General features: G+C 35.1%; 1 protein-coding gene across 7 annotated transcripts in view; it reads right to left on the minus strand.

The window, feature by feature from the left end:
• The window catches only part of GK (glycerol kinase), a 75,711-nt gene that overhangs the window by 15,480 nt on the left and 46,012 nt on the right, over positions 1-14,219 (minus strand). For all 7 annotated transcript variants that reach the window (XM_079122916.1, XM_079122917.1, XM_079122911.1 and 4 more), the window contains 2 exons: positions 10,556-10,598; positions 9,915-9,995 (listed from right to left, as the gene is read on the minus strand). In XM_079122916.1, the coding sequence (XP_078979042.1) occupies positions 9,915-9,995; positions 10,556-10,598 (124 nt within the window). The remainder of the gene's footprint in view (positions 1-9,914; positions 9,996-10,555; positions 10,599-14,219) is intronic.

Raw genomic sequence — 14,219 nt, forward strand, 5'->3', positions numbered from 1 at the left:
ATTATGCAAAGTAAAAGAAGCCAGGTATAAAATATCATATATTGCCTGATTCATTATATGAAATATCTGAAATAGGCAAAGCTATAGAGACACAAAGAAGATTAGTGGTTGCTTAGGGGGGAGGTGGGCAGTTATGGAGTTTCTCTTGGGAATAATGAAAATTTTCTAAAGTTGGATTGTGGTGATGGTTGTAAATATGTCAATATTCTAAAAAACATTGACTTTTATACTTTTAAGGGGTAAATTTTGTGGTATGTGAATTAAATCTCAATAAAGTTATTATAAAAAGACCCTAAGGGCAGAAAAAGTATCAGCACAAATCAATAGGAATTTCAAAAAATATTTTGCTGATATAGATTATCAAAGTAAATTACAACCACTGAGTCACTCCAAATCAAATGTCACAGGATATTAAATGTAGAAACCTGTCAGTTCAATGAACTGAATTACAAATGGTCATTCCTTCTTCTTTTTTTTTTATTCCTTCTTCTTATCATTTTTTAGGATATATACAAATCAGAGAATGAATGTATTGATACAGTTCATCATTCATATATTCTATGAGAAGTCACTATGTTACTGCAAAGCTGCAGAATACCACAACTGTTCTACTTATACAATGGCTTTTTAAGTATAAATAATTATTTAAGGAGCATATTTGACATAAAGGTACAAATATAGCGAAGCTTTAAAACTGGAACTGGACTGGCGTGCAGGTCAGTAGAGTGCTTGTCCATGCACGAGGCCCTGGGTTCTATCCCCAACATTGCAAAAACAAAAACAACCCCCCCAAAAGAAGGGGGCAGGACAAAAGCAATTCAATGAGTAGGTACCTTAACCACTCCACTACTCCCAGCAAAAGTTCTTAGTACATTTCCCAGCTTTGATATGTTTACATTTGGGTACTTAGTGGGACTATTCAGAACTAAGTAACAATTTTTTAGAGAGACTTTACTTTCAAATTTCTTTTGAAGCAGACAATTCAGAGATAGTAGCTATCAAATACTAGCAAATATAAGAGTTTCTAGTCTAGTGCTATCTAGTAAAATATAATGGGAACCATAAGTAATTTAAATTTTTACCACACAGAAAAACCTAAACATTTGGGCATGGTGGTATGTGCCTGTAAACCCAGCAACTTGAGAGGCTGAGGCAGGAAGATCAAAAATTCAAAGCCATCCTCAGCAACTTAGCAAAACCCTGTCTCAAAATAAAAAATAAAAAGAGCTGGGGATGTGGCTCAGTAGTTAAGTACCCCTGGGTTCAATCCCTGGTACGAAAAACAAAATAAAAACAAACAACCTTCCCAATATATTAAAGTATTATTTCAAAATGTGATCAATATTACAATTACTGAGATATTTTATTTTTTGTACTATGCCTTTGAAATCTGGTAGATATTTTAAACTTACAGTACATCTCAATTCAAACTAGCTACATTTCCAATGCCCACTAGCCATATATCGCTTGTGGCTACCATATTGGGCAACACAGTTCTAGACCTTATTCATACAACAAATGTCTCCTCCCCTTTTATTCTCAAAAGATACTATACATAATTGGGATCTAACCAAGAAACATATATTTTCAATAGTTTTAGGTAGGTTAGAGTTAAACTATGAATTTTAAAGTTACTGTGCTAGAAGTCTAGTAGGGCGAGTCTGTGCCTATCACCTAGTGGGACTCTATACTTTGGGAAACCAAGTGCTAATATACCTTATTTCCATTGAAAAGGGTAGAATACTATATGTTTAGACATTTTTTTAAAAGAGGAAGCAATATGGTCCTAGCAAAATGAAAATCAAGGATTTGATAATAGGCAGACAACCAGAGGGCATTAATTTGACTTAAAAGAAACAAAACACAAAGCCACTGCTAAGACTTCAGAAGAAAAGTGTTTTAAATTTGGTCATCAGGAGGTACAGGAGTGTTTCACTGTAATCAAAGAAATAGAGTCAATATAAGAAAATAAAAGGTAGACTAAAAACACTGATCTGAAGGAAGTATATAATTTTAGTATCAGGATATAATACACAATATGGTTTAGCTTTTAATAAATTATTAAAAATGAGAGAAACCTCCAAACTCACAAAAAAATGTAGTCTTCTGAATTCAGAAATGGGATAAAATGGAAGATGATATAAAACTTTGAAGCTGGACAGGAAAAGAAAGGAGAAACAGAAACCTAAAATGATAGATGGAAGGTAACTGTCTACTTGTTATCAATTAAATTACCACAAATCTAAAATATAAAAATTCAGTACTTGGCTACACTATCTACAAATATGAAGCAGCCCTAGTTATGAGTCTTGACCCCCTGAGAAAGGTGCATGCAATTGTTGTACTTTAAGAAAGACACAATGGAACTGAGAGGGTATAATGAAGAATAAATTAAATGATAACAGGAATAAATTATGTAAAAACTAGACATGTAGTCTGGAAAATGAAAAGCTATGGGAAGACTAGACTAAAAATAATCAAGTAGAACTGATGTAATACCATAGGAAGCACATGCACTCTTCCTTCAAAGTTCCTTGACATGAATACCACTGTCACAACAGTATATGTAAAAGGGAGAATATTTCAGAATGCAAATAAAATAAAGTTGCATCTAACATTGGCGAGTGTGCAGAAAATGTAAAATAAAGATTATCATTAAAATTGTTTAAAACCATCCATTAGGCATAGTAAACATAATTTTTTGCATACTACAGTACTATGTATCCTATATGTATAATTTATACTGTACTTAATTTGTATATATTAGATTACAAATACAAAGTCTAACTCCACAGCATTTTTTTTTTTTTGGTGGTACTGAAGATTGAACCCAGGTCCTCACACATGCTAGGGAAATACTCTACAACTGAGTTACATCCCCAGCTTTTTCTAAAATTTTATTTTGAGACACAGTCTTGCTAAGTTACCCAGGCTGGCCTCAAATATGTGATCCTTCTGCCTCTGCCTCCCAAGTTGCTGGGATTAATGTTGTACACCACCATGTCCGGCTCCATGCAGTTTTTTTGGAGGTACTGGAATTGAACCTGGAAGGGACGTGGTTCTACCACTGAACTACATCCTGAGTCCCTCTTTTTCTTTTGAGACAGCATCTCACTAAGTTGTGTAAGTCAGCCTTGAACTTGTAGTCCTTCTGCCTCAGCTTCCTGAAACACTAGGATTACAGGCATGTGCCACTGTGCCATGCAATTTTAACCACAGGGAAAAAAGGATCACAGATTTGAGTTAGGGCAACATATTTTTGAAACATAGTCCATTTCATTGATACTTCAGTAAAAATTTAGGAAACTAAAATTAAAAGCATTTATGGCTCAGAAGATATACTTTTCAAGTAAGTACATTATGAAAGTCCATAAACAATGTTTACAAATTGTGACAATCAGACAATTTAGGTGGCCCCCATAATCCTCACTTCCTAATGTTTATACCCTTTCATGATCCCCTCCCCTGAGTGTGGTGGGACCTGTGACTTTCTTCTAACCAACAGTACACATCAAAGGTGACAGTATGTATGCAATGATGTGTGTATGATTATTTTACATAAGATCATTGCTCCTGTCTTGCTGGAACTCCTTCCCTTTCTGGCAGAGGCTATGTTGGGAAGCTCCATGTGACAAGGAACTGTTGGCCTCGAGGAGCTGAGAGTAACCTCCAGCTGAGAGCCAGCAAGAAACTGAAGACCTTAGTTCTATAACCATAAGGAATTAAATTCTGCCAATAGCTTGCCTGAGCCTGGAAGCAGATGGAGCCTCAGATGAGACCACAGCCTCAGCCAACACCTTGACTGCAGCCTCATGAGACTCTGAACAGCATACCCAGCTAAGCTGTGCTGGACCCATGAGAACTGAGAGATGACAAATGTGTGTTATTTTAAGCCACTTATGTTTGTGATGATATTGTTATATAGCAATAAATGACTACTACAAAGGCTTATACCTAAAATGCAAAAGTTAGTACAAGAAGGATGAAAAACTCTCACAAAAGAAATCTTAATACTATAATCATAAATAATACCAAAGAATAGCTGGGCAAAGAGACATTTAAAGAAACCAGTGGGGTGATATAAAAAACCCTATTTGAAGGTTATGTTTAAAAAGAAAAATGGAATAACACAGAATTTGGTGTTGAAATAATATTTACTGTCTACCGTCCGCCAGCCTGCTGGGATAGACCAGTGAACAAGACAGACGAATACCCTGACCTCAGGAATCCTATATCCCAATGTCAGAACACAGAACACAGAAGTCTCATGTCCTAAGTAAATTCAAGTTCATAATTATATTAAAGTCACCGTACCAAGGATTTTTGTTTTATGAAGCAATACGTAGAAAATGAAGCAGAACAAGGAAAAAGGAAAGCACAGCTTCAGGAAGATAGTGTACTATTAGCAGATGACAGAGGAAAGCAGAACCACTCAATTGATCTATTTTGCTCCAGTCTCTTCCACAACTGAGAAACATTTTCCAACTAGAAGGGGCAGGGCAAATTTAAGCAGTTTAATATGAGTTTAAAGTTGTAGAATAATTTAAGGATCATGTGTCCCAATTCCCTTATACAGATATAAATATGAGAATTCAGAGATGCTAAAATGTCATGTTTTGAATCACCTGACAAGGGATTGAGAGGGAAAAAAAAAAACCAAGAGTTCTCTTGGTGGTGAAAAAGAAGATGCAGATATCTATATCAACAGAGATAGTGAATTTGTACTTCAAAAATCCCATTCGTTCTAAACACAGAAGGTAACAGACAAAACAGAGAGAACTAAAGCAACACATGATGACTTAAATACAGAATAATGTCTATATGGATGGAAGAGAAAATATACAACTGAGCAGGACTGAAGGCACAAGCATGAGGGGTTCTGATTTATTTTTCTGTATGTGTCAGGGAATTAGGAGTGGTGGCCAGGAACTGGTTCCTCCAGAGGAAACTGTCCAAAATGCTTTGTGAACGACAGGGAATGGAATCAGACTCAGTGCTTAAAACCAGGGGCTAGGTGGCGCTCTCCTACTTGTGCTGGGATGCTGGAAAAAAATAAAGTAACTCTATTCTCGCTGACTAAGGCTATTGGCTTAACAGGAGGAGGCTGGAACTGAAAATTCCAAAATACATGAAGAAATCTATGATAAGTACTCAGCCAACAAAACTGAACACCTGGAATAGAAATCATTCTACTCTAACAAAGACATTAAGTATACTGAACTTATTCAAAAAGATAAATTAAGGTATGACTTCCATTAAAAACAAACATGAAATTATAATCAAAAGAAAAGAGGAATGAAACAAAATTGGACTGATCTAAAAAATAGCCAAATAAAACCCATGAAAATTAACATATTGAATTAAATTTTAAAATGTAATAGTTGGGATACACTCTAGTCTAAAACAGAGATGATAAATAAATTAGTGTTCCCTTAAATGGCTGGTGGGAGTACAACTTAATACATTTACCATGAAATGAATTTCAGTATCTACCCAAGGTGAAGATACACACATTCCATGGCATAGAAATTCTAATCCTACAGATGTGTACATGTACATATTACAAAAATGTTCACAGCAGCATTTTTTACAAGAGCCAAGAACTGAAAACTTGAATGTCATCAACATTGAATACATACAAAACTGTGGAATGAGAAAGAGTGAAAAAAAAACCAGCTATATTTAATAGCACCCATGAATCTCAAAAACATAATATTGAGTGAAAGAAGTCATAGTATCTGACTCAGACATGCATGCGTGTGCTTTTTCTTGCTCTCATTTATATTTTTAATATATAAACTATTAAAATCATGCAAACTAAATTCTAGTGTTTAGGGTTGTACATTTAAGTGTTAGAACTATAAAGAAAAGAAGTGATTCATGATAAAAGGCAGGGCAGGGTTTATTTCAGGGAAGAGTAAGGGTGGCATACAGGGGTTCCCAGGGGTTGGCAGTGTTCCATTTCCTGACCTGAGTACATGAGCTTCTTTTTATAACAATTTGTCAAACTCTACAGTGAAGTTTGAATGAATTTTCCTGTATGTATCTTATATTTTACAATACAAAAAAAGAGTTTTTATGGGTTTTTGGTTGTTTTAAAGAAAGTGTTCAGAAATGGAAGATAGTTACTGAGAAACTCACCAAGGATGCAGCACAGAGAAACAAAGAGATTAAAAAAATATAAAGGGCAGTTAAGAGACATGGAGGATGGTTTGAAAGGTTCCGACATTCATCCAATAGCAATTCCAGAAGAGGATGGAGGTAATGGTAGAGGAGCAATATTTGAAGAGATAACTGCTGAGAATTTTCCAGATTTGAAGACAGACTTGGATCCAAGCACCTAACAGGATAAATAAAAATAAATCCAAACCCAGGCACATCATACTAAAACTATAGCGCATCAATGATAAAAAGATATTAAAAACTCTCAGACAATAAACCAAATTATCTACAAAGGAACCACATTTAGAAATGACAGCAGAGGTCTCATTAGCATAAAATTGGCCCTATGGGATGTGGGAAAAACAAATGTTAATCTAGGACTTTATATCCACTTCGGAGGGAGGGCAAAATAAAGACAAACCTAAAAAGAATAGGCTTACTATCCTATAATCTTATTAAATGAAATACAAAAGGATGTTCCTTAGCAAGAAAAATTATGTGGGTTGGGACATAAAAGGTGCAAAATCAAAGACATGATACTAGACACATAAATGGATACAAGGCAGTGATATGATTTACTCTCAACTGTGAAATATTACTAACTATTGTATGTTGAAGGAAAATAGGGAAATGAAAATTTTAAACAAAATAACATGATTGCTGGTGGAGATAGTGGGGGTAAAGTATTTGAGATTCTCAAATTTAATCCTTGGGAGATTAAAGATGTTAAACAACTATATACACTGTTAGAAAAAATATAGCTAAATAATATCTTAAACATTTTAAAGTACACACAAAAGAGAAAACACATTATGAAACCCCCCAAAACAGAATTGCATCATGCTACTTTCAAACCAGCAGAGGGAAAATGAAAGCAGGCTTAATAACTGAAGATGGGTAGCTACAGTTTCAATTTTTAAAAAGGATAGAAAGTAAAATTTTAATATCCCAGACTTCTAAGTCTAATGACAACTTGTCAAGTTAAAGACTTGATTATTCAATAAATACTTTGTAAGCACTTCCCCCCACAAAAAGAGGGAACTGGTATGAATTTATTGAGAAAAAGTTTTACCAGTTTAGCATTATACCACACCTACTTTTTTTGGATGTGGTTTAACTTTTTAATGTTCATTAACAGAAAAAACTTAAGGAAAAATGAAAATAACTTGACCTACTAAAATTAACATGTAAATATATTTCTGTGTGTGTGTGTGTGTGTGTTGTTGCTCCTGCTGAGACTACTAAATTAGGAGGCAAAGGAGAGGACACATGCAAGATGCAATGAAAACTACCCCGGATTCAGGCTGGAGTCTAACATATCCAAACTTAGAAGGAGGAGATAGTAAGTGGGGTGTCCTAGGCAATGCGATATTGATGTTCAATAACCTGAATTTGTATTCTGGATCTGCTACTTACAGGGTGACAAAAATGGCACTGACCAAGTTACTCCAATTTCACTTCTCTAATTTTAGATTGTGTGTAAAACAATAAGGAGAGTGTACTAAGTGTGTTGTCATGTGATCTAATGTAATGTCTCTCTTGGCTTTAAAATTCTATAAATCTAAAAATTTTACATGAATTTAAAGAAAATCATAAAGCATATGCTTGTTAAGTCTCTAGATGAGATAAAACTGTAAGAGTAACAGAACAATGAAAAAGAATTCAACCTATATCAGAATAGACTTAAATCTCTATTATGAAATTAAACAGGAAGAAACAAAGACCTGAATTTAGAAAAACAAAAAATCTTATACATAAGCATACAATGGAATAGACTTGGTTTGACAATGATTCATTTGAAAGAGAGGTAGGTATTATACCATGTTCCTAGGTCAATGGTATGAAGGAGCTATTAAACTAAATTAATGGACTCTTGGGCTAGATTAGCAGAAACAGTGCTTATATTGAAAGAGGTACAAATCACACTATTAAACACAGGTCAGATTACATGTAGGATTTTATATTATGTTTGGGAAGACACTGGCCCATTGGAATGCATTTCATAAAGGGAGCTCAGAACTACTAAGCCTCTAGAAAGCATGTGATATCAGGCACTGGGACAGTTTATCCTGGAGGAGGAAGACCCACACCAACTGATAGCTGCCTCCTAGTGTTTGAACACTTGACAGCCAAACTAGGTTCATTATGAGATGTATTAGGAAGCGGTTTTGGTGTTAAGTCAAATAAACCAGACTCAGGAAATCAAGGGTCAAATGTTTTCTCTCATATGTGGAAGCTAGAGCAAAATAAGGGAAAGAAGGCAGTGGGGGAGGGGATTGAATATCATAAAGATAGCAAGATCAATGGAATAGATGTAGGAGAACCAAGGAAGGGAGGGAGGGAGGGAGGAAGGAAGGAAGGGAAAGGGGAAGAAATATGGAATGAATTTGACAAAATCATGTTATAAACATATATAAATGTACCAAAGGGAATTTCACATTTATGTATATGTAGAAAGTGCCAATCAAAAATAAAGGAGTGAAAGGAAGATCAGTAGTTTAGAGGCAGGAGAAAAGGGTGGGGAGTGGAGAAAAAAAGGAGGGATGGAAATTGAAATCAAATTCCTTGCACCTATAATTCTGTCAAAATGAACCCAAATACTACTAATTCTAACTGCTAATCGTCTCCTGTGCAAGGAAGAAGAGAGCATCTTACTACCATTACCATTATCATCATCATCATCATCATCATAGGCAAAACTGATCAAGTGCATATTCTATGTGCCTACTGCCATGCTAAGTACTCTCCATAGAGGAAAAAGAGAGAGGAAGAGGGCTCACAGGATTTTAAGTTCTGAGAAGTGTTAAGATACCTTAAATATACAGAGTAGTTATTTCACAAATTCTTCTCTCCAAAGGAAGAGACTAGGGGGAGAGCTTACACTGTTTATAGGGATTGGTGGGGGGTCTGCATAGGAAACCTGGAATGAAGTAACATTCTTCATGCTCTAAGCCTAATGAACAAGAATATATTTTTGAAACTACAATTAGAAGTCTGAAATTTTGGCCAAATTATTATCAGACACTCCAGGAAATGGACCTTAATACATTTTCAGGTCAATAATATATCTATATGTTACAAGGTAGTCATTCCTAAATTATTTGTATAGAAATGCTCACAAGAAATGCACCTGATTTTACAAAAAGAATATTGCTTCTTTGACTTTATAAATAAACATTTCTAATTTTTCTCATACAAACTTACCACATCCTATAGGCTTAGGAGGACATATTCCTACATATAATTTACGAATGTTTGAAAAAAAATGTTTCCACTAACAAATAGGGTAAATCATCTCTTTCCTTTCTGCACCAAAATGTTATACAGAAAAAAAATGTTACACAGAAATTATTTTAAGTGAAGAGAGCTGCTTTGCCTTTTTGTGCCCTGGGGTTCTCTTTAAATCACTGGGTATTTTAATTATAAAAATAAGACTTCTAAAGAAGTCAAGGCAATCCCTTCATTAAACTTCAAGGATAGAAAACCTTACATTACAGAGTCAAATAATATTCCCAAGGTGATACAATTAATTGGTATAATAATTAAGGAGACAATATAATAAGATTTCCTGGAAGTACTGATCCCCAGCTCAGTCCCAGCTTCTTTCCACTCAATCAAAGGCAAAGAAGAAAAAAAGAAAAATTTTGAGTCCTATGTATTTAGATTTAGCAGAAAAGGTATCAGAAAACACTGTAATTTTCATTTTCTTTGAATGTTTGTCATATCATCAATATTGATTGAAAAGAACTTACTTCCAATGCATAATACACCGGTTTGTCTCTGCCAAGTTTGTAAGCCACTGTGGTCAGAAGGCCATGCTCAGAAAATACACACTATCAGAAAGAAAAATAAAAGATGTTAATGTGGAGAAAATTTTAAAATAGCATATTTTTAAAATCTAAAAAGACACAGTTTCATAATGCTATATGCTTTAAATGTATACAATTTTTTATTTATCAATCATACCTCAATTAAAATAATAAAATTAGAAAAAACCTTAAAGTGACAGTTGCAAAATAATATAAGCAACAGATCAATTTTTTAAAATCTTAGCCAAAATTATCAGCATTAAAAACACTTGAGTTATGCAAAGTTTAGTGCTTCTTCCAAATTACATTTGCATTAGGAATCTGACAAGATCACTGTCTAGATTTCCACTAACAAAATTAAAAGCACACACATAAAATTGAAAGAACATAAAATGGTTCTTCCTATACTAAAATCATTCAGATGTCATGAGTTTCATCATTTTTGTTGAATTGTTAAACTCTGATAAAGATTAAGTAAAAATTTAAGACTCAAAAGTCAATTAATAGCAAATTATATTCAAGCATTATTCATATGAACTTAAATTAGACTGTGAGCAATCTTTTTATTTAACACGAACACCAACCTTATGGCCTGTATTACATAGTAAGAAACATCCTGTACCATACCTATAGGTGGAAGGAAGAATGAACAGTATGACAATTTTATTAAAAGCAAATGATGAAGTATCAATCATACAAATGATTTAAACTGACATTTAATTTAGTACAACAGAAGTCATTATATTAACATTTTAGTTAAGTCCTGAAAGCTAACAAGTATCATATACCCTTTATGGTAGAATGTTTCAGAGATCAGTCTAGAAGAAAATGTACTTAGTTTAACTGTAGTGGAACAAAAATGTAGCTACAGTATTTAGTACTTGGTCACAGCCCAGGGCTGTGCTTATACAAAATACCACTAAATGACAACAAACCTATGTTTGGTTGCAGTTATGTTATTACTAAGCTACGTGGAGTGAAGCATCATGGCTAACAGCCACTTGCCAATGGAGTTGGCCAGCTTAGTTCTGTCATTAATAGTCATTTTTAATATGCATATTTTAAATTTCTTTTTAGTTATATGCAACATTAGGATATATTTTGATATAACCACAAAAGCATGGAATATAATTTGCTCTAATTCAGTCCCTAGCACTTACCATCTCCCCTTTCTCCCTCCCCCTGCTTCCCTCCCTCTACCCTACTGATGGTTCTGTAATTTATTTATAGTTTTTTAAAAAATTAGTGTCTTGTGGATACACTTGATGTTGGGATTCACTGTGCTCTGTTCAGTTTGATCATATTCATTCCACTCTTCTTCCCTTTAATAAGTTAAACTGAGAATGCCTCTATCTTCTGGCAGGGTAAGGAGGCTAGGTGCAGAGTATGGGAAAATGTAGCTAAAAAACCAGGACAAAAGCAGCAGTAGAAAGAAGAGCTATTTAAGGTATACATTTCCCATTCTCTCTGTAGGAGAGGGAATTTTAACAGTGGTGACATAATCAGAGCCAGAATGTAACACAGTTGATAGGGAAGAACTGAATTTCCTCGTGGCAGCCTTATCACTACAAGCTCTGGACTCTGCAACAAGTCTGGCACTTGGACACGAATGAGTAGTTTTGACTTGTGCCAGGCAGATAAGCAGTCCTAACTGATATCAGTAAGGGTCACAGAGAAACAGTTTTAAACTGAGACCATTGGCTCTGCCCAAGCTTGGGATTCCCTCCACTCAAGCCTTGCTGCTGTGCTCTGTGCTATCACATTCGAACAAGTGGGAAAAGGGACAGTGCTCAGTCCAGGGGCTGGCAGAAGGATCCCAGTAGAAGCTACTATATCAGTCAACAGATTTCATCAGCTGAATTTTTCTTGTGCAACAAGCATGAACCAAAGGTAATTTTTTTTCTGATAAACATTTTCTTTAAACACCACTGCTCTGAATATGGATTAGCTCAAGGTAATTCCATCTCTTCTTACCCAGATAGATCTTTGGCTTGCTTGATGGACAGGTGACACATTCAAGGAGCACAGGACTAATGAATATTCAAGTTTGTAGACATTTGCCAAATAATACCACATACAGGTAATATATTTACAAACTAAAACACACAAATAGCTATACCTTTTTATTGCCAAATTGCTTAAAAAGCTATATATTCCAAGTTAGTCTCTTTTAATAAATATTAATAAAAATAAAAGTTATCATTTCATGGTGGGTTTTTTTGCATACTGGGGGTTGAACCCAGAAGTGCTCTACCACTGAGCTATATCCCAGCCCTTTCAAAAAATTTATTTTGAGACAAGGTCTTGCTAAATTGCCCAGACTGTCCTCAAACTTGTGATCCTTCTGTCTCAGCCGCCTGAGGCTGAGATTACAAGCATGTGTCATTCATTTCATGCTTTTTAAGGGAGAAATATATTCCAATTTAGTGCCCAGCTAAAAACTCAATTTTAAAAAATTTTTTCATTTTTTATTTTTTTTTTGGTACTGGGGATTGAACCCAAGGGCGCTTAACCACTGACTCACATCCCCAGCCCTTTTTTATATTTTATTTTGAGACAGGTCTCGCTAAGTTGTTGAGGGCCTTGCTAAATTGCTAAGGCTGGCTTTGAATTTGCAATCCTCCTGCCTTAACCTCCTGAGCTGCTGGGAGTACAGGTGTGTGCCACTGTGTCCAGCTTAAACACTCTATACTGAATGGTTATATATAAGTGTTAAAGTACAAAATTGACGAGAAGGCTCAAGGCACCTAACAAAATTGAATTCTTCAATTAATATAATTAGTAATTATGAGTTTGATCAATGTATGAAGAGACTTCTTTGCTACATTTTAGACTGTAGCTTTCAAAGCGGTACATGGGCAATTGCTTTAAATTACATTACTCTGTCTTCTCAGTCATCAAACACGTGGAACTTTCAGCATTTATGTGGTCTACCTAATCTGCCTCAACACTGTACTGTGTTCAAATATTCCAGAGAGATGTCTGACTTTTCTAACTCTGCAAAGGTAAAGAAGATGGCACACAGGGGCAGGGCAAGTGACCCTGAGCAAAGCTGGGAGTGAGGTAAAAGACACTATTATACCTAATCAGTGTCCCTGGGGAGGTAAGGTTCTCTTCCTGAAAAATGTAATTTAATGTTCAAAGAATTCATGTTCTTTCTAGAAAGACTGGGAAATACAGCTTAACTGAAAGAAAAATTAGAAGCATCCATAATCTGTTCCCCTACCCTAAATCAGAGATGGGCTTTCCATTGAATTCTGTGCTGCCTGTTATTTTCTCCCTGCTGATATTGGGAGAGATTAACTAAATACCCTAATATTTCCAGTCTCTTAGAACTTCATTTTGCCCATCATCTATCTCCCATGTATTTTACAACTTCCATCTGCTGTCTGCTCAGATTCCAAAGGAACATTCTGTGGTTTTACCATAACTTAAAAACAAAACCAAAATTCCCAAAATATTCAACAATTCTATGAACATCACAAACGTACTTCTCTCATTATTCCTAGATGGTAGCATTTCTGCAAAACACATTTCATTACATCTGTTATATACCTACTCATATCTCTTGTGATCACTTACAATTTAGCTTCCATGCTGAGCATTCTATTAAAACTTCTTTCTTGGAGATTACCAAATGAAGATCTAATTTCTACATACAATGGTCTGTTTTCAGTTCTTAGACTCCATGACCTTTGTAGTATTTTGCATTGCTGACAATGCCTCAGTCTTAAATATCTCTACTGTGACTTTCCACACTAATGAATACTGCATTCTGTGTTTCTGAGTTTTCTCTTAAGATGCCTATTTATCCTAAATAGCTCCTTGACCTGTATACTTATTCTTGGTAATGTCAGCTGCTATACCTATTACTTCAAAATCACCTCTTTATAGGGGAAATTTAAAAATCTCAAATTTCATATTGAACTCATCTCACATTTTCAAGTATGTGTGATACATTACCTACCTGTACCACAAACATACTCCAAACAGAAATTCTTCTACATGAACCTGTTCCTTACTTTGGCTAACCCTAACCACTGTGTCCCAGGACCTAGACTCCATAATTACTTTCTACAGCATTATACACATCCACCCACGGTCTCCTGTGTCCTCATCTGCTGAGTCCATTTCCTCATCACTGGGATGCTGTAGTGGCTTCCTCCATGGCCTCTTTTCCTCTAGTTTCTCCTCACTTTAAGCTAGGACTGCCATATTATTAACTGGCAATACCTATCCTCTCTCTAT

The sequence above is a fragment of the Sciurus vulgaris genome (assembly GCF_902686455.1).
Source record: "Sciurus vulgaris genome assembly, chromosome: X".
Lineage (NCBI taxonomy): Eukaryota > Metazoa > Chordata > Mammalia > Rodentia > Sciuridae > Sciurus > Sciurus vulgaris.